The 27,999-nt window shown below is 39.8% G+C and overlaps 2 protein-coding genes across 3 annotated transcripts in view; both read left to right on the plus strand.

Moving 5' to 3' along the window:
- Positions 1 to 27,999, plus strand: part of LOC124860299 (protocadherin alpha-C2-like) — a 192,052-nt gene that overhangs the window by 6,390 nt on the left and 157,663 nt on the right. The window contains exon 1 of one of the 2 annotated variants that reach the window (XM_047353504.1): positions 474 to 2,880. The exons of the other annotated variant lie outside the window; for it this stretch is intronic. Coding sequence (XP_047209460.1) covers positions 520 to 2,880 — 2,361 coding nt within the window. The 5' untranslated portion in view covers positions 474 to 519. Of the gene's footprint in view, positions 1 to 473; positions 2,881 to 27,999 lie in introns of those variants that run through there. 2 annotated transcript variants of the gene reach the window in all.
- LOC124860717 lies at positions 4,413 to 27,993 on the plus strand. Its single transcript, XM_047354239.1, has 10 exons — positions 4,413 to 7,021; positions 9,224 to 9,924; positions 11,068 to 13,465; positions 14,304 to 16,817; positions 17,439 to 17,508; positions 18,528 to 21,143; positions 22,004 to 24,360; positions 24,595 to 24,619; positions 25,027 to 27,614; positions 27,901 to 27,993. Exons 1-10 carry the CDS (start codon positions 4,691 to 4,693, stop codon positions 27,991 to 27,993), a joined length of 15,693 nt encoding a protein of 5,230 aa, XP_047210195.1. The 5' UTR covers positions 4,413 to 4,690.

A 27,999-nucleotide genomic window follows, 5' to 3' on the forward strand; every position in this document is an offset into this window, starting at 1 on the left:
CCTACATAGGTTGGTTTATCCTAAACGAAAACTTCAGTAAGATATGTGCTTTTCTGGTAACACTATCCATGGTGCTGAGAAAACGTTCTCAACACATCCTATTGTTGTCATCTTAAAAACAAGGCTGTGTATTTCATTTTACTTCTTATATATTTTATTAGAAGGTGCAAAAGCACCAAAGAAGTGTATGTCACAGGTTGTATATTTTAACTAATGAGAAACTGTTATCATCTTTTCTATGTGTTTTCTGTCATGGATTTTATAGTGTGTTTAGTCCACGAGGTGTCAGTGTCATCTCAGCATAAATTGGTGAGCTATAGTTGGTCCTGCCCCTTCACACACGTTTTGTTCCAGTCACCAGAAAGGAGAGGGTACTCTAAAATGGAAGAAAAAAAAAACGCTGCTGGTTTGTATAAAATCGACTTGATTTAAACATTTGGTACATATACGCTCATACTATTTTATTAAGGAAAAATTGCTTGGAGAACCTGTTTGTGTTTTTTTCTTCTCTAAACTGGAATGATGGGACAAGAAGGACAAAGCCGAGGATTGCAGGGTTGGTGGGTAGCCGTCAGTGTGTCTGTGATGCTGGGCTGCATTCTGAGGGTTTCGGCCCAGATAAAATATTCAATTCCGGAGGAATTAAAAGTGGGATCTGTCGTTGGAAATATCGCAAAGGATCTCGGGCTGGACATCAACACGTTGGAGGAAAGACGGTTTCGGATTGTTTCGGGAATAAGAGACGGTCAGTTTGAAGTCAATCAGAACAATGGCGTTCTGTATGTGCACAAGAATATAGACAGAGAAACAGTCTGTGAAAGCATTTCGCCTTGTTTGATGGATCTAAAGTTAGTAGCCGAGAATCCAATGGAAATACATTATGTTGGAATAGAAATTATGGACATAAATGATAACACACCGACTTTTCAAGAGAAGGAAAAAATAATTGAAATTGCTGAGTCCACTCTGTCAGGCAGACGGTTCCAATTGCCGACTGCTCGCGATCCAGATGTTGCTGTTAATACGATACGTATGTACAAATTAAACCAGAATGAACATTTCAGTTTACAAATTCGAGAAAGAGGAGAGGAGAAAGTACCACACTTAGTTTTGCAAAAGCCCCTTGATAGAGAAAAACAAAATAAGCACAAACTGATTATTACAGCATTAGACGGTGGAAACCCTCCGAGATCAGGGACACTGAATGTCACAATAACTGTCCTCGATTCAAACGACAATCATCCCATATTTAACCAAGAGGTATACTCTGTAACATTACGTGAAAATATAAACGTGGATACAAGGGTAATTATTGTTAATGCTACTGATCTGGATGACGGTTCGAACGGAGAAATTGAATATATTTTCGGTGGGGAACTTGACCCTCAAATACGTGAAATGTTTAGCTTAGATAAAGTCACAGGTGAAATCACAGTAAAAAGAGACATAGATTTTGAAAAAGCTGAGGTTTATAAATTAGAAATACATGCAAATGACAAAGGAACACCTCCTATGGGTGCGGACTGTACCGTCCTCATCAAAGTGCTGGACGAAAATGACAACAGACCAGAAATCGAGGTGACATCTCTTTCTAAGCAGGTCTCAGAGAACTCCAAACTTGGTACTGTGGTTTCTTTAATCAGTATTACAGATCAGGACTCAGGTTTAAATGGTAAAGTCATATGTAGCCTCTCAGATGACGTGCCGTTTGATTTAAAACCATTGTTTCAAGATAATATGTACTCTTTAGTTTTAAAACAGCAATTGGATCGAGAGTCAGTTTCTCATTATGACATCACCCTTACAGCTACAGACTGTGGTCAGCCTCCTCTATCTACATTTAAAACTCTGAATATTGATGTGACACATATAAATGATAATGCACTGGAATTTTCACATAACCCCATTCAACTTTATATGACAGAGAACAACGTCCCTGGAAGCTCAATATTTTCTGTTTCTGCTTCTGATAAAGACTTGGAGGAAAATGCGGCTATAAGTTATCATTTAGTAAGAGAGGAGGGCAGCCAGTCAAAAACTATTGCATTTTTAAACGTTAATTCAGAAAACGGGCAAATATCTGCACTTAAAAGTTTCGACTTTGAAACTCTGAAAACTTTCCAGTTCCAAGTTGTCGCCTCAGATTCTGGGTCTCCGTCACTGAGCAGCAACGTCACAGTGAACGTGTTCATTCTGGATCAGAACGACAACGCTCCAGTCATCCTGTATCCAGTCAGCTCCAACGGTTCTGCTGAAGGTGTGGAGGAGATTCCCCGCAATGTGAACGCAGGACACTTGGTGACTAAAGTCAGAGCCTATGACGCTGATATAGGATATAACGGCTGGTTGCTGTTTTCACTGCAGGAAGTTACTGACCACAGTCTCTTTGGTTTGGACCGCTACACAGGACAGATCAGAACACTTCGCTCATTCACAGAGACAGACGAGGCTGAGCATAAACTGGTCATACTGGTCAAAGACAATGGCAACGTTTCCCTCTCAGCAACAGCTACTGTGATTGTCAAACTGGTGGAGCCCAAAGAGGCTTTTGCAGCTTCTGATGTTAAAAGTGCAGCAAAGGATGATGAGGATAATAATGTGACTTTTTACCTGATGATCACTTTGGGCTCAGTTTCAGTTCTGTTTATCATCAGTATCATCGTGCTGATTGCAATGCAGTGCTCCAGATCCACAGACTACACTTCTAAATATCTCCCAGAGACTAATTATGATGGGACACTGTGTCACAGCATCCAGTACAGATCTGGAGACAAACGGTACATGTTAGTTGGACCCAGGATGAGTATAGGATCTACTATAGTACCTGGAAGTCATGCAAACACACTGGTGCTACCTGACAGGAGAAGAGCATGTGAAGAGGTAAGATTAATCTACAGTTTGAATTGGTCAATCCAAAGTTGGTCTATTAAGTTTTAGTTTTTTCGGGGTAATTAGGAAATATAAAACATTATTTATTTCATATAGACTTTATTTTGTTTTCAGAAGAGATCACTTCAATGAAACTCTAGTTTTTTGTTTTTTTAATCATATTAATTTGTTTCGTTGTCTAAGATGCAGCATGTATGTTTATGGAAGATTTGGGTCTCATTGTGATGGTATCAAGTTCGTGCTTTAAATAAATCAAGAAGCCATTTCGCTGTCCATGGTGTTGACTTGTCGTGAGGCTTTGTAATGTCACATGGTTTTTCTTTATTCAGTGATACCTCTGTCATTATAAGCTACTACTCTAAGCTGTTGATCATTTTGTGTTTTAAGATCACTTCAGAGTTTTTTTGTTGTTGTTTGTTTAAAATTTAATTCAATTCAGTTGTATTTATATAGCGCCAATTCACAACACATGTCTCAAGGCACTTCACAACAGTCAGGTACAAACATTCCAATTAATCCTAACAATTGAACAGTGCAGTCAAAGTTAGTTATTTATTCAAATTGGATAAAAAGTTTTTCTATCTAAGGAAACCCAGCAGATTGCATCCAGTCAGTGACTTGCAGCATTCACTCCTCCCGGATGAGCATGTAGAGACAGTGGACAGTCACTGGCGTTGACTATGCAGCAATCCCTCATACTGAGCATGCATGTTGTGACTGTGGAGAGGAAAAACTCCCTTTTAACAGGAAGAAACCTCCAGCAGAACCAGGCTCAGTGTGAGCGGCCATCTGTCACGACCGACTGGGGGTTTGAGAGAACAGAGCAGAGACACAAAAAGAACACAGAAGCACTGATCCAGGAGTACTTTCTATGGGAAGGAAAAGTAAATGTTAATGGATGTAGCTCCATTAGTCGTTTCACCTAGAAAGAAAGAACAGATAAACTCTGAGCCAGTTTTCAAGATTAGAGTCTGAAAGAGAGCACATAGAATTTGTTACAGTTAAGCTCAGTCAATCGCCATGTCTAGGAGAGAGAAAGGGTTAAACACTTAAAGACAGGGCCATGTGGATCATCGGTAGAGGGTGAGCATTAAGTTGTTGCCAGCAGAAGCTCGGATGATGCCCCTCTCCAGAAAGGTGTCACAGGTAGACACAGAGCCAGGCCAGGTGTAGTTTCTATGAAGAGAATAGAGAGAACAAAGTTAAAAGCTGAAATAACAGCAAATAATGCAAAATTGGAGAGTAGTGTGAGAATGTAGCGAAGAAGGTGAAAGTGGTCATTATGTCCTCCAGCAGCCTAAGCCTATAGCAGCATAACTACACAGATAGTTGCAGTTCAGATTATTTAGTTAAATGGCGCTTATTTACAACAATGTCAACTCTAGGCACCCCACAAAGGGTCCCACTGATGGTCATTAAAACTGACCGTACTTTAATTACTAAAAATTGTGTAAAGTCTGGGGCACTCTATCATCTGAATATGGAGGTATCTACTTAATCGAAATTCTTTCAAGGCTTTCCCTCTCCTCAGCAGACGGTGTATGCAGTCACTGACTCAGTAGGTGTCAGTGTTACATTAGGCAACGACTTAGCTTCTAGTCACTATAGGCTCTGCCCCTTGGAGGATGTTCTGCTTCAGTTTGAGCACAAAGAATGATGTTGTTTTGGAGGTGAGCATCTTCCATGCTACTGTAATCCTCGGAATATATTTTTGGAAAAATCGGAGTTGCTTTCCATCTAGACAGGATGTGGACGCCGTTTTTGTGATTATGCCAACAGAGACAAAGGATAAAAAGGCACAATGACATCTTGGGCTCGTGCTCTGTTTTTCTTTCTGTTTTTTCGCGACACGGAGCTGATTTTAGCGCAAATTAAATATTCCACACCAGAGGGGGTCAAAGTGGGAGCTGTGATCGGAAATGTTGCCAAGGATTTAGGCTTCGATGTCAGCACATTAAAAAGTAGGCGTTTTCGCATTGTGTCGGAAGCCCACGGTGCGCTGTTTGAGGTAAACCCGAACAATGGGATTTTATATGTTCACCAGCATATTGACCGAGAGCAGCTGTGCGACAGAAATGTTGCATGCCTAACTGATGTGAAAATTGTTGTTGAAAACCCACTTGAAGTCCACTATGTCACCGTGGAAATAATAGATGCAAACGACCATGCACCGAGTTTTGCAGAACAAGAAAAGATAATAGAAATAGCGGAATCGACAGCGCCGGGGGCTCGATTCCAGTTACCAGGCGCCCGAGATCCAGATGTAGGAATAAATTCAATCCAGCGCTATAAACTGAGTCAAAATGAGAATTTCCATTTGGAAATTCGGGACAGAGGTGAGGATAAAATCCCCTTCTTAGTTTTGCAAAGGCAGTTAGACAGAGAGCAGAAAACAAACCACAACCTAATTCTAACTGCTGCGGATGGAGGGACGCCACCACAATCAGCACACCTCAACGTTACAGTAAGGGTTCTTGATATAAATGATAACAGACCCGTTTTTTTAAAAGAGGTTTATTCCGCTGTGTTGCAAGAAAATGCAGCAATAGATACGATTATAATAAAAGTCGAAGCAACGGATCTAGACGAGGGAACAAACGCTGATGTAGAATATGCCTTCGGGAGTGATATTAGTTCAGATTTGCTACAACTATTCAATTTAAATATACACACTGGAGAAATTGGAGTTAGCGGATTAATTGATTATGAGACAGCTAATGTTTACAAATTAGACATACAAGCTTCTGACAAAGGCCAACCACCGATGACCACTGATTGCAGAGTGATAATTAAGATTCAGGATGTCAATGATAATAAGCCGGAAATAGACATTACATCTTTATCCAGCGTGGTCCCAGAGGATTCAAAGTATGGCACCGTGATTGCTCTTCTCAGTTTAATAGACAGGGATTCTGGTCTAAATGGTAAAGTCATTTGTCGTCTTACAGATAATGTGCCTTTTCAATTAAAACCTTCATATAAAGAAAACGTGTACTCATTAGTTACAAAAGAGACGTTAGACAGGGAGACTTTATCATATTATGATATTTCAGTAACAGCTACTGATTGTGGTGAGCCACCTCTTTCCACCGTAAAAACGTTGAGCATTCAGGTGTCGGATGTAAATGACAACACTCCCGAATTTTTACACAACCCTCTTGAGTTGTATTTAATGGAAAATAATGCACCAGGTGATTCTATATTTTCTGTAAGTGCGATTGACAAGGATTTAAACGAAAATGCTGTCCTGTCCTATCGTTTGCTAAAAGGTGAAGGCGGTCATAAGGACATGACTTCGTTTTTGAACATACATGTTCATAACGGACAAATATCTGCGCTAAAACGTTTCGACTTTGAAACTCTGAAAACTTTCCAGTTCCAAGTTGTCGCCTCAGATTCTGGGTCCCCGTCACTGAGCAGCAACGTCACAGTGAACGTGTTCATTCTGGATCAGAACGACAACGCTCCAGTCATCCTGTATCCAGTCAGCTCCAACGGTTCTGCTGAAGGTGTGGAGGAGATTCCCCGCAATGTGAACGCAGGACACTTGGTGACTAAAGTCAGAGCCTATGACGCTGATATAGGATATAACGGCTGGTTGCTGTTTTCACTGCAGGAAGTTACTGACCACAGTCTCTTTGGTTTGGACCGCTACACAGGACAGATCAGAACACTTCGCTCATTCACAGAGACAGACGAGGCTGAGCATAAACTGGTCATACTGGTCAAAGACAATGGCAACGTTTCCCTCTCAACAACAGCTACTGTGATTGTCAAACTGGTGGAGCCCAAAGAGGCTTTTGCAGCTTCTGATGTTAAAAGTGCAGCAAAGGATGATGAGGATAATAATGTGACTTTTTACCTGATGATCACTTTGGGCTCAGTTTCAGTTCTGTTTATCATCAGTATCATCGTGCTGATTGCAATGCAGTGCTCCAGATCCACAGACTATACTTCTAAATATCTCCCAGAGACTAATTATGATGGGACACTGTGTCACAGCATTCAGTACAGATCTGGAGACAAACGGTACATGTTAGTTGGACCCAGGATGAGTATAGGATCTACAATAGTACCTGGAAGTCATGCAAACACACTTGTGCTACTTGACAGGAAGAGGACATGTGAAGAGGTAAGAGGTTTAAACCAGTTAACCATTAAGACAAATACCATATTCTCATCATTTGGTCCAACCCCTGATTTATTTCTCTTAAGCCATATTTTTAAGAGGTTTGACAGAGTGGAAGACAGTATTTTATCTTGAAATAGTATTGCTGGGAAGTTTCATGTACATTCTTGAAGAGTGGAAATATTATTTCTTCAAATCTGATTTACAGAATAAAGTAATTTAACATGATTCTGACAATTGTTTTAGTGGTTGCGGTCACTGCTGTCCATGGTTCTGAAATAAAATTAATGAACAATAAACGCTTTACAAAGAATTTACTGGTTTTGGAATGGCATGGAAAGTACATATGATGTACTGATAATTATTAAATGAGGACGTTTTTCGATTCAGTAAACCTCAAAGTAACTTTTCATGTTGCATAGTGTTCAAATAAAAAATGTTTGTTCTCACCACCATCCTCTGGGTGTCACTATCAGTTTTGAAAACCCTAAACTTTTGTGTTCCACCCCTTCAGAGCATTTTCTTTGTTGTCTCAGTAGAGCGCATCAGGAGAATCAGCCACACCACTCGATGAAAAACGCAAAGCTTGAGAGATTACTTCAGTCGTTTAATCACCTAACAGGCTAATGTGATTACACGTTTTGCTGGATTAGGATGGATTTTTACACCAAAACTCGGAGAAGATGCTGCTTCTCGCTGCCCTTTTATTTTGCTTTACTCCTTCTTTCAGGGCAGGGAGCTTCTGCTCAGATAAGGTACTCGGTTGCAGAGGAGGTAAAAGACGGAACTGTTGTTGGGAATGTTGCAAAGGACCTCGGCCTTGACATTGCTTTTTTAACTGATCGTCGATTTCGTATTGTATCTGGAAGCAAGGATCCTATATTTGAAGTAAATCAGATTAATGGGGCATTATATGTCAATAAGCATATTGACAGAGAGGAGCTCTGCAAAGATAGCGGTCCATGCCTAGTAGAGCAAAAAATCCTTGTCGAGAACCCATTAGAAATGCACTATGTTACTGTAGAAATCACTGATGTTAATGATAATTTCCCTAGTTTTCCTGAAAAACAGCAGATAATTGAAATAGCGGAACATACGCTGCCTGGAAGGCGATTTCAGTTACACAATGCTCGCGATCCGGATGCTGGGATTAACTCAGTTCGTACTTATACTCTAACACCAAATGACTATTTTGACATTAATGTACGTCAAAGCGACACAGGCATGATTCCATTTTTAGTCCTGAAGAAATCGTTAGACAGAGAACAAAAGAGAAGTCATGCGTTAGTTGTTACGGCTGTTGATGGAGGAAAACCTCCAAAATCCGGAGTATTAAGTATTTCCATTACTGTTCTGGACATTAATGACAATCGTCCCATATTCAGTCAGGAGATTTATGAATTGTCTATAAAAGAAAACATACCTATCGGTACAACGGTGTTCAGAATGAACGCGACTGATGTGGATGAAGGCGTCAACGGAGAAATTGAGTACAAATTCGGAAAAACCTTGTCGCGCAAAGTGTATGATATTTTTGAATTGGACAAAGTAAAGGGAGAAATAGTCGTAAAGGGCTTAGTGGATTATGAGGAAAAAAACGTTTATGAACTGGATGTTGAGGCATCGGACAAAGGAACACCTCCATTAACGGGCGAGTGTCGCTTAATATTAAAGATCATAGACGTAAATGATAATCCTCCAGAAATAGAAATCACGTCCCTTTCAAATTCGGTGTCGGAAGATTCAAAACGGGGCACCATTATATCACTTCTAAGTTTTTCCGATAAGGATTCGGGTGTGAATGGAAAAATTGTAGCAAGCATAATAAACAATGTACCTTTTGAATTAAAGCCATCTTATAAAGAAAACATATATTCAGTTGTTGCTAAAGGAATTTTGGATAGAGAGGAGGTGTCACATTATGACATCTCAATAAAGATCAGCGACTGCGGTGACCCTCCATTATCTACATTTAAAACTATAAAAATTGAAATTTCAGATATAAATGACAACAGCCCCCAGTTTTCCCGCAACTTATTACAAATTTACTTGGTCGAAAATAACGTTGCAGGAAGTTCAATATTCTCTGTAAGCGCGACGGACAATGATTTGAACGAAAACGCAGCAGTTTCTTACAGTATCCTTAGAGAAGGAAATGAAAATAGTGTAAATGGTTTTTTAAACATAAACTCGGAAAACGGACAGATATTTGCGCTAAAACGTTTCGACTTTGAAACTCTGAAAACTTTCCAGTTCCAAGTTGTCGCCTCAGATTCTGGGTCTCCGTCACTGAGCAGCAACGTCACAGTGAACGTGTTCATTCTGGATCAGAACGACAACGCTCCAGTCATCCTGTATCCAGTCAGCTCCAACGGTTCTGCTGAAGGTGTGGAGGAGATTCCCCGCAATGTGAACGCAGGACACTTGGTGACTAAAGTCAGAGCCTATGACGCTGATATAGGATATAACGGCTGGTTGCTGTTTTCACTGCAGGAAGTTACTGACCACAGTCTCTTTGGTTTGGACCGCTACACAGGACAGATCAGAACACTTCGTTCATTCACAGAGACAGACGAGGCTGAGCATAAACTGGTCATACTGGTCAAAGACAATGGCAACGTTTCCCTCTCAGCAACAGCTACTGTGATTGTCAAACTGGTGGAGCCCAAAGAGGCTTTTGCAGCTTCTGATGTTAAAAGTGCAGCAAAGGATGATGAGGATAATAATGTGACTTTTTACCTGATGATCACTTTGGGCTCAGTTTCAGTTCTGTTTATCATCAGTATCATCGTGCTGATTGCAATGCAGTGCTCCAGATCCACAGACTATACTTCTAAATATCTCCCAGAGACTAATTATGATGGGACACTGTGTCACAGCATCCAGTACAGATCTGGAGACAAACGGTACATGTTAGTTGGACCCAGGATGAGTATAGGATCTACTATAGTACCTGGAAGTCATGCAAACACACTGGTGCTACCTGACAGGAGGAGGACATGTGAAGAGGTAAGACTTACGAATAACTATTTTATATAAATGTTTATATTTTTCACTCTGCCTCATACGTACTTTAAACAGCGGCACGCAACAAGAACTTAGCTAAAATCATTATATGTGTGTGCGATGGGCAGTATGGTGGTCTCACAGTACTTTTTTCTTTACATTCATAAGTTGAAAGAAAACGTGGACAGTTATGCAAGCGTGTCAGCTATATACGTATATGGCTTTGCTGGTATAATTGTACATTTTAAGAAGGCCGATTTAAGTCACCATTTAAGTCATCAAGTGAGTTCTGGGTCTCAGCATTTTCTAGTTGTTCCGCGCAGCAGACTGGAGACCAAGGGGGCCAGATCCTTCCAGTCTGGCGCACCTAGGCTGTGGAACAGTCTACGGCTACGTTTAGTTGACTCTGTGGACTCTTTTAAAAGCAGTTAAAAACCTTTCCATTTAAACAGGCTTTCTGTTCAATGTTTATTTTTATTGTGTTTTATTTTATGCTATTTTATCTTATTTAGGACCCTTAATAGTTATTTTATTGGTTTTCCGTACAGTGCTTTGTGATGGTTTTGTCTGAGAAAAGCGCTTAACAAATAAAGTTTACTTACTTACTCATCCATCATTGCTCTCGTTGAAAGCGAGACGAATGGATGCCAAAAAACAAAATTGTCCCGTACAAACCTTTCAGATATTAGTTATGGATCTATATTTTCGAAATGAAATGTTTATGCTTTTTGAAAGTGTAGAATTTCTTCTGAGAGAGACGGAGAGAAAATATATAAAAACATTAAATAACACTTCTTTTTGGTAGTTTTTGTGATGATTTATTGCGAGTCTTTGAGAAAAGATACCCCTTGGTGTCACTGTAACACTGTACTGTCAGAAAACTGTGCATGACACTATCACCACCCTTTTGAGGCTTTTGTTTCCTACTGATCATTGCAAGCGAAGTACTGGAATATAGCTCGCTAGCTGAATGGCGGGCAAACTGTTTGAGACGATGTGATTTCCAAAAGGATTCTCATAAACACGGATATAGGTTGAGCTAGTGAACTTAATCTGAGTGTATCCTGTTGCTGGATAAAGATGGGGTCAGCTAAAGCAGCTCGAAAAAAGGAATGCTTTTGGTTCGCTTTTCATTTGGTTTTGCAGCTTCTTGTCGGGAAACAAGCTTTTGCTCAGAATCGGTACTCGGTTCCAGAGGAGGTTAAAGACGGAACTGTTGTTGGAAACGTTGCAAAGGATCTGGGGCTTGATATCTCATCCTTGAGTGATCGGCGATTTCGTGTTGTATCTGGAAGCAAGGACGCCTTCTTTGAGGTAAATCAGAACAATGGGATTCTCTACGTGCTCAGGAAAATCGACAGGGAGGAGCTCTGCAAAGGAAGAGGTGCATGTCTGATAGAGCTAAAAATTCTGGTCGAAAATCCTTTGGAAATGCATTATGTAGCCGTAGAGATAACAGATGTAAATGATCACTCTCCTAGTTTTCCTGAAAAAGAACAGACAATTGAAATAGCGGAGCATACGCTGCCTGGAAGGCGATTCCAGCTACATGCTGCCCGTGATCCCGATGCAGGAATCAACTCCATTCGCACCTATATTCTAACGCAAAATGATCACTTTGAAATAGACATCCGTGAAAGTGACGGGGACAAAATACCCTTTTTAGTGCTGAAAAGGGCATTAGACAGAGAACAAAAAGATAAACATTCTCTAGTGGTTACTGCTTTAGATGGAGGCAAACCTTCAAGATCAGGGACATTAAATGTTTCAGTTATTGTTTTGGATATAAATGATAACCGCCCCGCATTTCTTCAAGATACATACCAAATTTTAGTTAAGGAAAATCTTCCTCTTGGAAGTTTAATATTTGTAATGAATGCTACGGATCCCGATGAAGGCACCAACGGGGAAATTGAATACAGTCTAGCAAAAACTTTGAGGAAAAATGTGTATGACCTTTTTGAGCTGAACAAATTGAGTGGAGAAATTATAGTGAAAGGAGCACTGGATTATGAGCAAAATGATGTTTTTAAACTGGTTGTTGAGGCGTCCGATAAAGGAACTCCTCCACTGACTGGTGAGTGCAGACTTAACATAAAACTTAAAGATGTTAATGACAACCCACCAGAAATAGAAATCACGTCACAATCAAACACGGTCTCAGAAGATTCAAACCCTGGCACTGCCATTTCACTTCTTAGTGTGACAGATAAAGATTCTGGACTTAATGGAAAAATTGTTGCAAGCATAATATCAAATGGACCATTTGAATTGAAGCCATCCTATAAGGAAAATATATATTCAGTTGTCACTAAGGGAGTTTTAGATCGAGAGGAAGTGTCTAATTATGAACTGACAATAAAAGCCACAGACTGTGGTGAGCCTAACTTATCCAGTTCTCAAACCTTCAGCATTCAAATATCAGATGTAAATGATAACAATCCTCTGTTCTCCCAAAATCCATTGCAGTTTTATTTGTCAGAAAACAATGGTGCCAGTATGCCAATATTTTCTGTTAGTGCCAAGGACAAAGATCAGAATGAGAACGCGGCTATTTCTTATCGTATCGGAAGACAGCTGAATGGAAATGACATAATGTCACACCTAAGCATAAATTCAGATGATGGACAAATATTTGCTCTAAAAAGTTTCGACTTTGAAACTCTGAAAACTTTCCAGTTCCAAGTTGTCGCCTCCGATTCTGGGTCGCCGTCACTGAGCAGCAACGTCACAGTGAACGTGTTCATTCTGGATCAGAACGACAACGCTCCAGTCATCCTGTATCCAGTCAGCTCCAATGGTTCTGCTGAAGGTGTGGAGGAGATTCCCCGCAATGTGAACGCAGGACACTTGGTGACTAAAGTCAGAGCCTATGACGCTGATATAGGATATAACGGCTGGTTGCTGTTTTCACTGCAGGAAGTTACTGACCACAGTCTCTTTGGTTTGGACCGCTACACAGGACAGATCAGAACACTTCGCTCATTCACAGAGACAGACGAGGCTGAGCATAAACTGGTCATACTGGTCAAAGACAATGGCAACGTTTCCCTCTCAGCAACAGCTACTGTGATTGTCAAACTGGTGGAGCCCAAAGAGGCTTTTGCAGCTTCTGATGTTAAAAGTGCAGCAAAGGATGATGAGGATAATAATGTGACTTTTTACCTGATGATCACTTTGGGCTCAGTTTCAGTTCTGTTTATCATCAGTATCATCGTGCTGATTGCAATGCAGTGCTCCAGATCCACAGACTATACTTCTAAATATCTCCCAGAGACTAATTATGATGGGACACTGTGCCACAGCATCCAGTACAGATCTGGAGACAAACGGTACATGTTAGTTGGACCCAGGATGAGTATAGGATCTACTATAGTACCTGGAAGTCATGCAAACACACTGGTGCTACCTGACAGGAGGAGGACATGTGAAGAGGTAAGAGTCTAAATCTATTTCAATTAAGTAATGCAATGTCAGCCCAATTTTCCAAGGAGAGTAAAAAAAAAAAAAAAAACCTTCCTATGTGAAGTGAAAACCTACTAATACTTTTCTAATCTCAAAGTTAAACATGCATTAATAATAAAGTTTTAACCTAATCTATTTTTTTAGAGACGTCTTCTGCATCGCACTGAGCAAAATATATTATAAATGACTTAAAGAAATAGCTTATTTTTCGGGTTGTCTTTCTTCTTTAAAGAAGAAACATCTCATATTTGCAGAGAAAGACCTTTCGGTCAAAATGAAATATTAACGTCTATTTAAATTGATTAATATTGTCATCAAATCAAGTACTGAAATAACAAGCTTCTCAGTGTAAAGACACCAGTTAAATAATTTCATAATTTAACTGAAATCGCTCTTAAGGTTTGCTTTCGTGCGTTATTGTTGTATTTAATTTTAATAACGTTTTTATGCCTTTGCAACATAGGCCACTTTCTAGTCACCGTTTAATTGCTAACCTTGAAATCTTCAGTTTGCAACATTTAAGCTAATACTTGTGTCGTTCACGCTCGCTGATGGATGTTTATTTCTCTTTTTGTTTGTCTTGCACATGGTTTTATGATAAAGCGCAGATAACGTTGGTCAAAGGGCGCTGTGCAAAGAAAATGTCTCTCTTTCTTTGTTACCGAAATACACGGTCTTTATTGTTATTCTGTGCAGGAAAAAGGGAATGTGATGTACACTTTTTAATTTGCATGGCTGTTATTATTTGAAAAAAATATGTACAATTTAAAATGGGGTACAATTTTTTTCCCTCTCGGTGTCACTGTAACATAACAAACCCGTCACAGACGAGGTTCCTCCCCTAACAAAATCTTTTGTTTGGTGGCTCACAGAAAAGCATATAGTCAACATAAGAGCAAAAGACGGACGAAGTCACGTTTTGACTGGATTTGGAAACTCGAACTGGTTCAGAAATCGGACAAAGGTGGATGTGTGTGGATGTAAAACAATGGCGAGACTATTTAGATCAATTATCCGTGGCTGGTTTGCTTTTTATTTCGCCTTACTGCTGATTATCTGGGGACAGGCTATGGCTGAACTGAGGTACTCCATCCCGGAGGAGGTAAAAGAAGGAACTGCTGTGGGATATATTGCAAAAGATCTTGGTTTGGACAAAGCTTCATTGGTCGATCGTCGGTTCCGTGTTGTTCCTGGATCCAAGGAGGCTTATTTCGAGGTGAATTCGGATAACGGTGCCTTGCAGGTTCGTAGAAAAATTGACAGGGAAGAGATGTGTCAGGGCAGTGGCACATGCCTAATGGAGTTGAAAATTCTCGTTGAAAACCCGTTGGAGATGCATCATGTTGTTGTGGATATCACAGATGTTAATGATCACTTCCCCAGTTTTTCTGAAAACGAACAAACGTTTGAAATAGCAGAGCATTCATCTCCGGGAACACGATTTCAGCTACATGCGGCCCGTGATCCGGACGCTGGAATAAACTCCATCCGCACATACACTTTGACGTCAAATGATCATTTTGATATTGAGGTAATCCAGAGTGATGAAGAGAAAGTGCCCTTTTTAGTATTAAAACTGTCCTTAGACAGAGAACAAAAGAATAAGCACATGCTTATTTTAACAGCAGCTGATGGAGGCAAACCTCCAAAGTCAGCAACACTTAATGTTTCCATTATTGTTCTTGATAGTAATGACAATCGCCCAGCATTCAATAAAGAGATTTATCAAATTGAAATACAAGAAAATACATCGATTGGTAAAACTCTTACTAGATTAAATGCAACAGATCCAGATGAAGGAGCCAATGGGGAAATAGAGTATAGCCTTAGTAAAACGCTGGCGCGAAACGTATATGAGCTATTTCAGCTGGATAGCGTGAGTGGAGAAATAACACTAAAAGGTGCTTTAGATTTTGAGGATTCTGACACTTATAAACTAGATGTCCAAGCATCCGACAAAGGACAACCTCCACTGATAGGCAGGTGCAGAGTTATTATAAAGATAAAAGACGTGAATGATAACGCCCCAGAAATAGAGGTCACGTCCCTTTCAAACACTGTTTCTGAAGATTCAAAGCCCGGCACAGTGATTTCACTTATTAGTGTAACGGATAAGGATGCAAGTGTTAACGGAAAAGTGATAGTACAGATAACTGACGGTGTACCATTTGAACTAAAGCCTTCCTACAAGGAGAACATTTATTCAGTTGTCACCAAAGACTTGCTGGACCGAGAAAAAGAACAACAATACGGAATAATTATTAAAGCAACAGACTGCGGCGAACCTCCCTTAACTACTGTTAAAATTCTCAGAATTCAAATCTCAGATGTGAATGACAACATTCCGCAGTTCTCACAAAACCCATTACAATTTTATCTGATAGAGAACAACATTGCTGGTGCTTCGGTTTTCTCAGTAAGTGCAACGGATATCGATGTTAATGAAAACGCAGCTATAACATATAATATAATCAGACAGAATGATGCAACGAGCTTCATAAATGTCAACTCAGAAAATGGAAAAATATCAGCACTGAAAAGTTTCGACTTTGAAACTCTGAAAACTTTCCAGTTCCAAGTTGTCGCCTCAGATTCTGGGTCTCCGTCACTGAGCAGCAACGTCACAGTGAACGTGTTCATTCTGGATCAGAACGACAACGCTCCAGTCATCCTGTATCCAGTCAGCTCCAATGGTTCTGCTGAAGGTGTGGAGGAGATTCCCCGCAATGTGAACGCAGGACACTTGGTGACTAAAGTCAGAGCCTATGACGCTGATATAGGATATAACGGCTGGTTGCTGTTTTCACTGCAGGAAGTTACTGACCACAGTCTCTTTGGTTTGGACCGCTACACAGGACAGATCAGAACACTTCGCTCATTCACAGAGACAGACGAGGCTGAGCATAAACTGGTCATACTGGTCAAAGACAATGGCAACGTTTCCCTCTCAGCAACAGCTACTGTGATTGTCAAACTGGTGGAGCCCAAAGAAGCTTTTGCAGCTTCTGATGTTAAAAGTGCAGCAAAGGATGATGAGGATAATAATGTGACTTTTTACCTGATGATCACTTTGGGCTCAGTTTCAGTTCTGTTTATCATCAGTATCATCGTGCTGATTGCAATGCAGTGCTCCAGATCCACAGACTATACTTCTAAATATCTCCCAGAGACTAATTATGATGGGACACTGTGTCACAGCATCCAGTACAGATCTGGAGACAAACGGTACATGTTAGTTGGACCCAGGATGAGTATAGGATCTACTATAGTACCTGGAAGTCATGCAAACACACTGGTGCTACCTGACAGGAGGAGGACATGTGAAGAGGTAAGCCAGAATATCAGCTCATTTTAGGTCTTAAAGCTATTGTTCACTAATTTGTCCTGCAACTGATTTCCTGTGTACTTTCATTGCTATTATTTATTTGGAATCATACTTTCTTAGACATGTTGCATTGGTTTTATGTTGTTTTTATTAAAAGTCTCGTCACACCATTTCTTGTGTTGCATATCCATATTTTTTTAAATCTAAAAGTCCCCACACATTCTTGTTAGTTTCACGTTTATATATATGTGGCAATCATTTCAACTAAATAGAAACAGCTTTATTGTTCTCGGCTTGTGGTGGAAATAGCGCCAATCACTGTCCCCGGTGCTGAACTAAATTATTTCGCTTAAAAAAAAAAAAAAAAAAAAGTGTACGAGAGAGTCAGGTGCATTCAGAAATACACATTCAATTGAAAATAAACTGGTTAAACGCGGTGACAACGTTTCCCTCTCAGCAACAGCTACTGTGATTGTCAATCTGGTGGAGCCCAAAGAAGCTTTTGCAGCTTCTGATGTTAAAAGTGCAGCAATGAATGATAATGTGACTTTTTACCTGATGATCACTATGGGCTCAGTTTCAGTTGTGTTTATTATTCTTATGTTTGTGCTGATTGAAATGCAGTGTCACAACACGGAGTTCAGATTTGGAGACAAACAGTATATGTTGGTTGGATCCAGAAGGATAAAAATCAGTGCTAAAGAATACTAATTGTAAATCATAAAGTATTTGGCTTGGTTGTGTCTGTTGTTTAACTTTAAAGTTTTATTCTGATGGATTCCTGGTATTCATGTCCAAAAGGGCAAACATTGAACAGTTTCTTAACTGCTGGTCCCCAAAATTGGTAAAGACAGTTTATTTTTGCCTGTAGTCCTCGCCGGTCAGATCTGAAGTTTAGTTATTTACATATTCTATGTTTTTGAAGAACAGATTTTCATAAATAAAACTTTTGCAATGAATTAATATAAACAGTTACAGTCTCATATTTTGACATCTTGTAAAGGGCAATGTCATGTCGTCCAGGTGCATTTTCAAGCAGCCCATAAAAATATATTTTCGGATTTTTGTAGATTTTTTAAATTCAAGCTGTTTCAATGACCATACAGTGCATTAGTTGAGAGACGCAATTGTGTAAAGAGGGACATTAGCTGTCTGTGGTCCTGGATTAAATTACTTCAATGCAAGGGGCTTAAATGAAATAAGGGTTGCATTAGACAGATGTCATTTTTCCACCGCACTTTCTCAAAGATCAAAGCCTGATTGCAAAGTCAGTGGGGGCTCAAACTGAAGGCCAATTTCAAGTTTTAAAAATAATATCTGAAGGTTTTAGTGGAAACATATATATCTGGCTTTATGCATCACTTCTATTGATATATAAAAAAAACAAACATTTAATGGTTTAATTCTGGCCTTGACTTTTGGATCTACTAACTGAACGCACATCTGTCACTTACTCAAGTATTATATAATTAGAAATATAATTGAAAACTTTAACCTCCAATGTCCACTTGGTGTCGCTGCAATATAAATTTCCTGCCTGTCCCCTTTCTGAACAAACCTTTTGTTTGCTGCTCCACAACGGAAGGTGCATCGGATAGAAGAACGGACAGCTGAAGTAATCATAGAACAATCTCATGTAGAACATTTGTTGGATGCAAATAAAAGAAAAAAACAAAAAACAAAAGAAAAAAACGAAATACGTATGAGGCTGAGAAACAATGGCGAGCTGGAGCCAAACGAGTGACTACAATTGGCGTGTTTTTCTTTTATATATTCTACTGATTGTGGCGAAGCAGGCTATGGCTGAATTGAGGTACTCTGTTCCGGAGGAGGTGAAAGAGGGAACCGTCGTTGGAAATATTGCCAAGGATCTTGGTCTGGAAAAAGCATACTTAAATAATCGACGGCTTCGTATTGTTTCTGGATCTGAGGATATTTTTTTCAATGTTAACACGGATAATGGAGCCTTACAGGTTCGTAGAAAAGCTGACAGAGAGCAGATTTGTCACGGTGGTGGCGCATGCCTGATGGAGCTAAAGATCATCGTTGAAAACCCGCTGGAAATGCATCATGTTGTTGTTGAAATTACAGATATAAATGATAACTTTCCTAGTTTCCTAGAGAAAGAGCAACATTTTCAAATAGCTGAACATACTACTCTAGGAACCCGATTTCAGCTGCAATCGGCCCGTGACCCTGATGTAGGAGTGAATTCAATCCGCACATACACGTTATCTTCAAATGATTATTTTGATATAGATCTCAGTCAAAGCGATGAAGAAAAAATACCATTTTTAGTGCTAAAGAAGCCTCTAGATAGGGAACAAAATAAGAAACTTTTACTGCTAGTTACAGCAATAGATGGAGGCAAACCTCAGAGAACAGGGACTCTTAATGTTTCAATCACTGTTCTTGATATTAACGACAACCGTCCATCCTTTAACCAGGAAGTTTACCAGATACAGATGTTTGAAAACGCCCCCGTTGGAACTGCTGTTACAAGAGTTAATGCAAGAGATCCAGACGAGGGAAATAATGGAGAAATTAAATACAGCATTGCTAAAGCATTGGAACCAAAAATATATGAAATATTTGAGCTTAACATATTGACAGGTGAAATAAAATTAAAAGCACCACTGGATTTTGAGGAGTCTGAAATCTACAAAATTGACATTGAAGCATCAGACAAGGGAACGCCTCCTTTAACAGGAAGGTGTAGAGTGGTTGTAAAGATAAAAGATGTAAACGATAACTCACCAAAGATAGATGTCACATCTCTGTCAAATACAATACCAGAAGATTCAAAACCCGGAACAGCGGTTTCTCTCATCAGTGTAACAGATAAAGACTCAGGTGTTAATGGAAAGATTATTTCGCGCATACTTAATGATGCACCTTTTGAATTAAAGCCATCTTATAAGGAAAACATATATTCACTTGTTACAAAAGAATATTTAGATAGAGAGAAGTTGTCCCGTTATGAAATATTAATACAGTCCACCGATTGTGGTAATCCGCCATTATCTACAGTAAAAACGCTCAGTATTCAGATTTCCGATGTGAATGACAACAGTCCTCGTTTTGAGAAAAGTCCGTTAGAATTTTATTTATCAGAAAATAATGCTGCTGGGGCATCAATATTTTCGGTTAGCGCGACGGACATTGACACGAATGACAATGCAGCCATTTCTTATTATATTATGAGAGAAGAGAGTAAAGATGATGTAACAGCGTTGTTAAATATCAACTCAGCAAATGGGAAAATATCTGCGCTGAAAAGTTTCGACTTTGAAACTCTGAAAACTTTCCAGTTCCAAGTTGTCGCCTCAGATTCTGGGTCTCCGTCACTGAGCAGCAACGTCACAGTGAACGTGTTCATTCTGGATCAGAACGACAACGCTCCAGTCATCCTGTATCCAGTCAGCTCCAACGGTTCTGCTGAAGGTGTGGAGGAGATTCCCCGCAATGTGAACGCAGGACACTTGGTGACTAAAGTCAGAGCCTATGACGCTGATATAGGATATAACGGCTGGTTGCTGTTTTCACTGCAGGAAGTTACTGACCACAGTCTCTTTGGTTTGGACCGCTACACAGGACAGATCAGAACACTTCGCTCATTCACAGAGACAGACGAGGCTGAGCATAAACTGGTCATACTGGTCAAAGACAATGGCAACGTTTCCCTCTCAGCAACAGCTACTGTGATTGTCAAACTGGTGGAGCCCAAAGAGGCTTTTGCAGCTTCTGATGTTAAAAGTGCAGCAAAGGATGATGAGGATAATAATGTGACTTTTTACCTGATGATCACTTTGGGCTCAGTTTCAGTTCTGTTTATCATCAGTATCATCGTGCTGATAGCAATGCAGTGCTCCAGATCCACAGACTATACTTCTAAATATCTCCCAGAGACTAATTATGATGGGACACTGTGTCACAGCATCCAGTACAGATCTGGAGACAAACGGTACATGTTAGTTGGACCCAGGATGAGTATAGGATCTACTATAGTACCTGGAAGTCATGCAAACACACTGGTGCTACCTGACAGGAGGAGGACATGTGAAGAGGTAAGCCATGCACTTGAATACTTTGGCTTATTTCAGATGTCCCTGCTCCCATCCCTAAAACCGATTTCCTGCATATATATTCATTGCTTTGTAAATTTGGCAACAGACAGTCTCAGACCTGGGTTTCATATTGTTTCACCCGAATGTTTTGTCATTGTGCTTTTCTTGTTTTGCATATTCATATCTTTCATATTAGGATTTTTTTCCAGAGTTACCAACAGAACACTTGGGTGCACTTCGAAAGGATATTATTTAAGACAAAGTATTTAAAAACCATTTTGGCACCTACATTTGCTATGAAAAGTGTATGTTCAATTGTAATCATTATTTTGTTGTTTCTCAGTTGTGTTCCAATTACTTTCACGCCACTTTATTCCTTTGACTTTTTGCTTGATGCAATCCCTCTAATCCCAGAAAACACTTATAACTTAGTTTTTCAGTATTGAGTAAACGCAAATTTTGATGTGCGCTCACATTTCCTATCACTTCTTACACAATCTGAATACTTTCAAGTTACTTTGTACATTGAAATGATTTCAACTGAACAGAACGTACTCTGGTGCACTGGGCAGACTGTGGAAAAAGCTGTAGTGGCTGTCCGTGGTGCTGAACTTGATAGCCTCGCTGGGGAAAAAAAGAGTAAGAGGGAGCATTGTTCTTAGATTTGGATGAGTGGAATATGGTACATAACATATTATGGGTGCTGGATGCTTCACTATGTTGTCAAGGATGCCATAGTATGGTACTCTGTTTTAAACTGAGACGGAAGCTGTTATGGTCATGGCTACAGTAAACGTTCACCTGCAGTGTTTTTTGTTTAATTGTTGAAATATTTAACTTACTGCATCGACGTGTTGATTTGCTGAAAGAACAGAAAGCAAAACTGTCTTTTATCAATTTCCATAGATAAAAAAAAAAAGATATACTATGTTGTCCACAAGGTGTCGTTGTAATATATCCATACCGGCGGAGAGAGTCCGTTCTCGAACCAAGCCTTTTGTTTGCTATTCTACCAATCAAGACAGATTTGATGAGAGAACAGGAGATTTCAGAAACCGTGTGGAGAATCGATCTGGAGAAATTCATTGTCTCAAATAATACACCTGGAGTGCATGCGAGGCTGAATGGCGATGGCAAGCTGGAAACGATCAAGTGATTACAGCTGGTGTATTTTTCTTTTACGTGTTCTGCTGATTTTCACGAAGCAGGCTGTGGCTGAACTGAGGTACTCTGTTCCGGAGGAGGCGAAAAAGGCAACCGTCATTGGAAACATTGCCAGGGATCTTGGTCTGGAAAAGGCACATTTAACTGATCGACGGCTACGTGTTGTTTCCGGACCGCAGGACACATTTTTGGATGTTAACACAGATAACGGGGCCTTACAGGTTCGTAGAAAAATTGACAGAGAGGAGATTTGTCACGGCGGTGGCGCATGCCTGATGGAGCTAAAAATTATTGTTGAAAACCCATTAGAGATGCACCACGTTCTTGTTGAAATTATAGATGTAAATGATCACTCCCCAAATTTTACAAAAACAGAGCAACATTTTCAAATAGCTGAACATACTACTCTAGGAACCCGATTTCAGCTGCAATCGGCCCGTGACCCTGATGTAGGAGTGAATTCAATCCGCACATACACGTTATCTTCAAATGATTATTTTGATATAGATCTCAGTCAAAGCGATGAAGAAAAAATACCATTTTTAGTGCTAAAGAAGCCTCTAGATAGGGAACAAAATAAGAAACTTTTACTGCTAGTTACAGCAATAGATGGAGGCAAACCTCAGAGAACAGGGACTCTTAATGTTTCAATCACTGTTCTTGATATTAATGACAACCGTCCATCCTTTAACCAGGAAGTTTACCAGATACAGATGTTTGAAAACGCCCCCGTTGGAACTGCTGTTACAAGAGTTAATGCAAGAGATCCAGACGAGGGAAATAATGGAGAAATTATGTATAGCATTGCCAACACCTTAGCACCTAAAATATACACTTTATTTGAACTGGAAAGCTTAACAGGTGAAATAAAATTAAAAGCACCACTGGATTTTGAGGAGTCTGAAATCTACAAAATTGACATTGAAGCATCAGACAAGGGAACGCCTCCTTTAACAGGAAGGTGTAGAGTGGTTGTAAAGATAAAAGATGTAAACGATAACTCACCAAAGATAGATGTCACATCTCTGTCAAATACAATACCAGAAGATTCAAAACCCGGAACAGCGGTTTCTCTCATCAGTGTAACAGATAAAGACTCAGGTGTTAATGGAAAGATTATTTCGCGCATACTTAATGATGCACCTTTTGAATTAAAGCCATCTTATAAGGAAAACATATATTCACTTGTTACAAAAGAATATTTAGATAGAGAGAAGTTGTCCCGTTATGAAATATTAATACAGTCCACCGATTGTGGTAATCCGCCATTATCTACAGTAAAAACGCTCAGTATTCAGATTTCCGATGTGAATGACAACAGTCCTCGTTTTGAGAAAAGTCCGTTAGAATTTTATTTATCAGAAAATAATGCTGCTGGGGCATCAATATTTTCAGTTAGCGCGACGGACATTGACACGAATGACAATGCAGCCATTTCTTATTATATTATGAGAGAAGGGAGTAAAGATGATGTAACAGCGTTGTTAAATATCAACTCAGCAAATGGGAAAATATCTGCGCTGAAAAGTTTTGACTTTGAAACTCTGAAAACTTTCCAGTTCCAAGTTGTCGCCTCAGATTCTGGGTCTCCGTCACTGAGCAGCAACGTCACAGTGAACGTGTTCATTCTGGATCAGAACGACAACGCTCCAGTCATCCTGTATCCAGTCAGCTCCAATGGTTCTGCTGAAGGTGTGGAGGAGATTCCCCGCAATGTGAACGCAGGACACTTGGTGACTAAAGTCAGAGCCTATGACGCTGATATAGGATATAACGGCTGGTTGCTGTTTTCACTGCAGGAAGTTACTGACCACAGTCTCTTTGGTTTGGACCGCTACACAGGACAGATCAGAACACTTCGCTCATTCACAGAGACAGACGAGGCTGAGCATAAACTGGTCATACTGGTCAAAGACAATGGCAACGTTTCCCTCTCAGCAACAGCTACTGTGATTGTCAAACTGGTGGAGCCCAAAGAGGCTTTTGCAGCTTCTGATGTTAAAAGTGCAGCAAAGGATGATGAGGATAATAATGTGACTTTTTACCTGATGATCACTTTGGGCTCAGTTTCAGTTCTGTTTATCATCAGTATCATCGTGCTGATTGCAATGCAGTGCTCCAGATCCACAGACTATACTTCTAAATATCTCCCAGAGACTAATTATGATGGGACACTGTGTCACAGCATCCAGTACAGATCTGGAGACAAACGGTACATGTTAGTTGGACCCAGGATGAGTATAGGATCTACTATAGTACCTGGAAGTCATGCAAACACACTGGTGCTACCTGACAGGAGGAGGACATGTGAAGAGGTAAGATGAACAGTTTTCTTCAGTTGTTTTTCTAGGTCAATCCCACATATCATCTGCTTGAATTTTTTACTTTTTTAATCACCTCTTCATTTATTCTATTTTTGTTTTTTGTAAGTGTATACTGTTTAAAAAAATGTTAAATGCAACCTAGAACACAATTCCTTTCTCTTGAGACAACATTGTTGCAACTTCAATTAAACTTGTACAATTTTTGGTTTTATCGTGTTTTTTAAGGTGCTGTACATATATATCTACTCTGGCAAATACACATTACAAGTTTAGCTCCTCTATTTCTATGTCCTCACTTTCCTGTGTATAAAGCACCAGTAAATCCGATGAGAATTTATTTATTTATTTTTTTTTACTTTTTATATATTTTTGTGTATTACGTTTTCGTCGTGGACGTTTTCTATTGCAAAGCTCTGAAAATCGCTGTCCGTGTTGCTAATGCATTTGTTGGCAAGATAGTTTTTCTTTGGTAAAATAAAAATATACACAGGAACACTGCTTCAAATGCGAAAGGTTCAGCGCACTCAATGATTATTTATTCATCAAAGATGCGCTGAAATTTTATAATGCTCCGTTTTTTGCATCTTGTGAATGGCGAACCATTTTTTTGGACTTGCAGTTTAGTTAGAAATCACTTGGTGTCAGTATAATGACAAGTAATATGTCCTGCTTTTGTCGGGATTTCCATTAGATCCATCCCATTTCTCTCACGACGAAAAGCGTTGCTGTGCGGTTTCTATATACATTTTATATTAGACTTTTTGTCTCTTTCGGAGAATAGTTGCTTTTTTTTACCGTGTGCGGTGCAGGAATTTTATATCAGCATACCAAATGAGCTCTTTGCAATGGATTTTATAGTATTTTTATTTTCGCATATTTCCAACATGGAACAAAGACGACCTGAAACACGGAGAGGGAGGACAAAATGGATTACATTCGTGATAATTTTGGTGTTATTTTGTTACAGCTCTTCGGCCCACTTTCGTTATTCTGTCTCCGAGGAGGTTGAAGAGGGAACAGTTGTTGGAAATATCGCGAAGGATTTAGGCTTGGATAAGAGCACACTGAAAGACAGGGGGATCCGTATTGTTTACGGTTCCACAGATCCTCTTTTTACAGTAAACCAAGATGATGGTGTCTTTTATGTAGACAGGAAAATCGACCGAGAGGAAATCTGTGATCGAAGCAAAGCTTGTGTGCTTGATTTAAAAACGGTGCTTCAAAACCCGCTGGAGATTCATCATGTTGCTGTGGAGATTTTGGATGTAAATGATCACTCACCAGTCTTCCCACATAATGAAACTACGCTGGAAATTTCTGAATCTGCGCTGCCAGGAGCAAAATTCCAGTTGCAAGATGCACGCGATGCTGACAGTGGTTTATTATCCGTTCAGCAATATAAGTTGAGTAATAATGCACATTTTCGTTTAGAGGTTAAAGATCGAGGTGAGGGCCGTAAAACACCTAGTTTAGTTCTTGAAAAGCCACTCGACAGAGAATCAGTTAAAAACCATGTGTTGCTCCTGACAGCATTAGATGGAGGTAAACCTCCAAGATCTGGTAATATGACAATAATTGTTAATGTTTCCGATGTTAATGATAACCCCCCAGTTTTCAGTCAGGAATCATATACTGTGTCTCTGAAAGAAAACTCCCCTGTTGGTACGACTGTGATTCAAGTTAATGCAACCGATTTAGATGAGGGTCCTAACGGGGAGGTTATGTATTTATTAAGCAACCACATGGAGGCACGGGTACTTGAACGTTTTAGTTTAAATCCAATGACTGGAGTCATTATTGTGACAGGGGCGCTTGATTTTGAAGAATGTAGTAGATATGAAATTGATGTTCAAGCCTCTGACAAAGGCGCAGCAACACTTAAAACAGATAAAACAGTGGTAATTAATCTGGTAGACGTAAATGACAATGAACCAGAGATTGAAGTGACGTCATTTTCTCATGCGCTCCCAGAAGATTCAAAACCGGGGACAACAGTGGCGTTGATTAGTGTAAAGGATGCTGATTCTGGTCTGAACGGAAAAGTTATGTGTTACATAAACAATGACCTTCCCTTTCTGTTAACTCCTTCCTTACAAAATAACATGTATTCTCTGGTAACTAAAACTGTTTTGGACAGAGAACAAAAATCTCAATATAATGTATTAATCATTGCTAAAGATGCAGGCGAAACATCTTTATCATCAGAAAAGAATATACCTGTTCTGGTGTCAGACATAAATGACAACATTCCTGAATTCCATAAAAATCCATACATTTTTTATATAACAGAAAATAACACCCCAGGAGAGAAAGTTTTATCTGTGTCAGCCCGTGACAATGACGAAGGAGGTAATGCACTTATTTCATATTTAATATTAAGAGACAAAGAAGGAGCAAATACACTGACATCTTTTCTGAATATTAACTCTGAAACTGGAGACATTGTGGCTTTGAAAAGTTTCGACTTTGAAACTCTGAAAACTTTCCAGTTCCAAGTTGTCGCCTCAGATTCTGGGTCTCCGTCACTGAGCAGCAACGTCACAGTGAACGTGTTCATTCTGGATCAGAACGACAACGCTCCAGTCATCCTGTATCCAGTCAGCTCCAACGGTTCTGCTGAAGGTGTGGAGGAGATTCCCCGCAATGTGAACGCAGGACACTTGGTGACTAAAGTCAGAGCCTATGACGCTGATATAGGATATAACGGCTGGTTGCTGTTTTCACTGCAGGAAGTTACTGACCACAGTCTCTTTGGTTTGGACCGCTACACAGGACAGATCAGAACACTTCGCTCATTCACAGAGACAGACGAGGCTGAGCATAAACTGGTCATACTGGTCAAAGACAATGGCAACGTTTCCCTCTCAGCAACAGCTACTGTGATTGTCAAACTGGTGGAGCCCAAAGAGGCTTTTGCAGCTTCTGATGTTAAAAGTGCAGCAAAGGATGATGAGGATAATAATGTGACTTTTTACCTGATGATCACTTTGGGCTCAGTTTCAGTTCTGTTTATCATCAGTATCATCGTGCTGATTGCAATGCAGTGCTCCAGATCCACAGACTACACTTCTAAATATCTCCCAGAGACTAATTATGATGGGACACTGTGTCACAGCATCCAGTACAGATCTGGAGACAAACGGTACATGTTAGTTGGACCCAGGATGAGTATAGGATCTACTATAGTACCTGGAAGTCATGCAAACACACTGGTGCTACCTGACAGGAGGAGGACTTGTGAAGAGGTAAGACTATGTTTATGTCCTTTCAGGTGGTTTTAATTCGATTGTGGTGCTGTGGTCACAGTTTACTTCATCGTCATGTTATGATTATTTTTGAATTCTCGTTTGAGAGGGTGGGTAGTAAACGTACATCTTTAAAAGGCCAAAAGAATTTGCGAGCTTTGTGGTAACTACACATAGGCAGAAACCAGATTCCAGGTATTCCATTTTCTGAAGTGGTTCTGTTTTATCCATATAAGGTTTATGCAATGCCAGCAATACTCTTTAAAGCCACTGTTTTTGTTTTTAGGCAGCGACCAGCAAGTTGGATCAGCAAGTTATTCGTGTTTTTCACATCTCAGCAGTGTACAGTTTAGTTCACTTTGCACTTGAAGGACTGTAAGAGAAG

The sequence above is a fragment of the Girardinichthys multiradiatus genome, chromosome 23 (assembly GCF_021462225.1).
Source record: "Girardinichthys multiradiatus isolate DD_20200921_A chromosome 23, DD_fGirMul_XY1, whole genome shotgun sequence".
Classification (NCBI taxonomy): Eukaryota; Metazoa; Chordata; class Actinopteri; order Cyprinodontiformes; family Goodeidae; genus Girardinichthys; species Girardinichthys multiradiatus.

Coding starts and splice junctions, on each gene's coding strand:
- LOC124860717 (XM_047354239.1), top strand. CDS start 4,691: ATGACATCTTGGGCTCGTGCTCTGTTTTTCTTTCTGTTTTTTCGCGAC. Junction 13,466..14,303: donor GGACATGTGAAGAGGTAAGA/GTCTAAATCTAT, acceptor CTGTAACATAAC/AAACCCGTCACAGACGAGGT. Junction 21,144..22,003: donor AGGATATTATTTAAGACAAA/GTATTTAAAAAC, acceptor GCATGCGAGGCT/GAATGGCGATGGCAAGCTGG.